This window comes from Oxyura jamaicensis, unplaced genomic scaffold, assembly GCF_011077185.1.
Source record: "Oxyura jamaicensis isolate SHBP4307 breed ruddy duck unplaced genomic scaffold, BPBGC_Ojam_1.0 oxyUn_random_OJ65442, whole genome shotgun sequence".
In the NCBI taxonomy this organism is placed as follows: Eukaryota; Metazoa; Chordata; class Aves; order Anseriformes; family Anatidae; genus Oxyura; species Oxyura jamaicensis.
Window position 1 is genome coordinate 1 of NW_023307832.1, and position 3,103 is coordinate 3,103.

The 3,103-nt window shown below is 58.6% G+C and overlaps 1 protein-coding gene across 1 annotated transcript; it reads right to left on the reverse strand.

Annotated features, from left to right (window-relative positions):
- Positions 1 to 84: 84 nt before the first annotated feature.
- On the reverse strand, positions 85 to 1,297 carry LOC118159023 (the record flags this gene model as incomplete). The annotated part of the gene is made up of 2 exons (XM_035313670.1): positions 670 to 1,297; positions 85 to 411 (listed from the first exon to the last, which is right to left on the reverse strand). Coding segments are annotated over exons 1-2 (850 nt in total), but the record flags the coding sequence as incomplete, so codon positions are not given.
- Between the last annotated feature and the right edge of the window lie 1,806 nt (positions 1,298 to 3,103).

Sequence of the window (3,103 nt, forward strand, 5' to 3'; positions counted from 1 at the left end):
CCCCCCAGTTGGTGCCCAGCAGCTCCCAGTCCCCCCCAGTTCCCCCCAGTTGGTGCCCAGCAGCTCCCAGTCCCCTCCCGTTGCCCCCAGTTGGTAGCCAGCGGCTCCCAGTCCCCCCCAGTCCACCGCTGGGGCCGGCTCCGTTCCCGTTTATTGGCTGCGCGGCTCCGTCATGACACGCTGGGGGGGGGGGGGGGGACGACACACACACGTCGCGACAGGGGGGGGCACGTCGCGACACGGCACGACGTGGCGGCGCTGACGATGACGTCACGGCGGTGACGCGCGACGGTGTCGCGACAGAGACCCGCGGTAGCGTGGTGACGCGTCGCGACACGGTGACGTCGTTGACACGGTGACGTCGTTGACACGGTGACGTCGTGACATGGTGACGTGTCATGACATGGTGACGTGTCGTGACATGAGGACACGTGACATGGTGACGTCGTGACATGGTGGCATGGTGACATGAGGACACGTCGTGACATGGTGATGCATCGTGACATGGTGATGTCGTGACACGGTGACGTGACGCGGTGATGTCGTGACATGGTGACGTGTCGTGACATGGTGGCATGGTGGCATGGTGATGTGACACGGTGACGTCGTGACATGGTGACGTCGTGACATGGTGACGTGTCGTGACACGAGGACATGTGACATGGTGATGTCGTGACATGGTGACACGTCGCGACATGAGGACATGTGACATGGTGGCATGGTGACATGAGGACACGTCGTGACATGGTGATGTCGTGACACGGTGATGTCGTGACATGGTGACATGTTGTGACATGGTGACGTGTCGTGACATGGTGACATCGTGCCACGGTGACGTCGTGCCATGGTGACGTCGTGCCATGGTGACGTCGTGACATGGTGACGTTGTGACATGGTGACGTGTCGTGACATGAGGACACGTGACATGAGGACATGTTGTGACGTGGTGACACGGTGACGTGTTGTGACACACCGGGACGGTGACACGCGAGGTGACGTCATGACATGTCACGACATGGTGGCGCGTGACGCGGTTATGTCGCGACAGGGCGCGTCGTGACAGTGACACGGTGACGTGGCGTGAGGCGACGGCATGTCGCGACGTGGTGACAGCGCTGCGCCACGGCACGTGGCACAGTGACACGTCATGACAGTGGCATGTCGTGACAGTGACACGTCGTGACAGTGGCATGTCGCGACACAGTGCCACGCCGCGACACAGCGACCGTCATGGCACGCGACGTCGCCACACAGCGCCACGTCGTGACGCGGCGCCGCGGCGCCATGAGGCGTCACGATGCAGTGACACGTTGTGACGTGTCGTGACACGCTGCCACGTTGTGACTCAGCGCCACGTCGCGACACAGCGTCATATTGCGACACGATGACGTCACAACACAGCGCCATGTCGCGACACAGCGTCATATTGTGACACAATGCCATGTCGTGACGCAGTGCCACGTCGCGACACAATGACGTCGTGACACAATGACATGTGATATGTTGTGACACAGCATCACGTCGTGACACAGTGCCATGTCACGACATGTCACGACACAATGACATGTCGCGACACAGTGCCATGTCGTGCCGTGTTGTGACACAGTGCCATGTCATGACATGTTGTGACACAGCGCCACGTCGCGACACAATGCCATGTCGCGACACAATGCCACGTCGTGACACTGTGCCATGTCGTGACACCGTGCCATGTTGTAACACCGTGCCATGTCGTGACATGTCACGACACAATGCCATGTCGTGCCATGTTGTGACACCGTGCCACGTCGTGACACAGCGCCATGTTGTGCCATGTCGTGACACAGCGCCACATCGCGACACAATGCCATGTCATGACACCGTGCCATATTGTGACATGTTGTGACACAGCGCCATGTCGTGCCATGTCACGACACAATGCCATGTCATGACACAGCGCCATGTCATTCCGTGTCGTGACACAGCGTCACGTTGCGACACCGTGCCATGTCATGACACCGCGCCATATTGTGACACAGCGCCATGTCGTGACACCGTGCCATGTCGTGCCATGTCACGACACAGTGCCATGTCGTGACACAGCGCCATGTTGTGCCATGTTGTGACACAGCGCCATGTCGTGACATGTCACGACACAATGCCATGTCGTGACACCATGCCATGTCGTGCCATGTTGCGACACAGCGTCACGTCGCGACACAATGCCACGTCGGGCCATGTCGTGACACAGCACCACGTCGCGACACAATGACATGTCACGACACAATGCCACGTCGTGACACTGTGCCATGTTGTGACACCGTGCCATGTCGTGACATGTCATGACACAGTGCCATGTCGTGCCATGTCACGACACAATGCCATGTCGTGACACAGTGCCACGTCGTGGCACAATGCCATGTCCTGACACCGTGCCATGTTGTGCCATGTCACGACACAATGCCATGTCGTGACACAGCGCCATGTCGTGACACCGTGCCATGTCGTGCCATGTCACGACACCGTGCCATGTTGTGCCATGTTGTGACACAGCGCCATGTCGTGACATGTCACGACACAATGCTATGTCGTGACACCGTGCCATGTCGTGCCATGTCGCGACACAGCGTCACGTTGCGACACCGTGCCATGTCATGACACCGCGCCATATTGTGACACAGCGCCGTCATGACACCGTGCCATGTTGTGCCATGTTGTGACACAGCGCCATGTCGTGACATGTCACAACACAATGCCATGTCGTGACACTGTGCCATGTCGTGCCATGTCACAATGTCGTGACACAGCGCCACGTTGTGACACAATGCCATGTCACGACACAATGACATGTCGCGGCACAATGCCATGTCGTGCCATGTCCTGACACCATGCCATGTCGTGCCATGTCACGACACAGCGCCATGTCGTGCCATGTTGTGACACAGTGCCATGTCATGACATGTCACGACACAATGCCATGTCGTGACACAGCGCCACGTCGCGGCACAATGCCATGTCGTGACACCGTGCCATGTCGTGCCATGTCACGACACAATGCCATGTCCTGACACCATGCCATGTCACGACACAATGCCATGTCGTGACACCGTGCCATGTCGTGCCA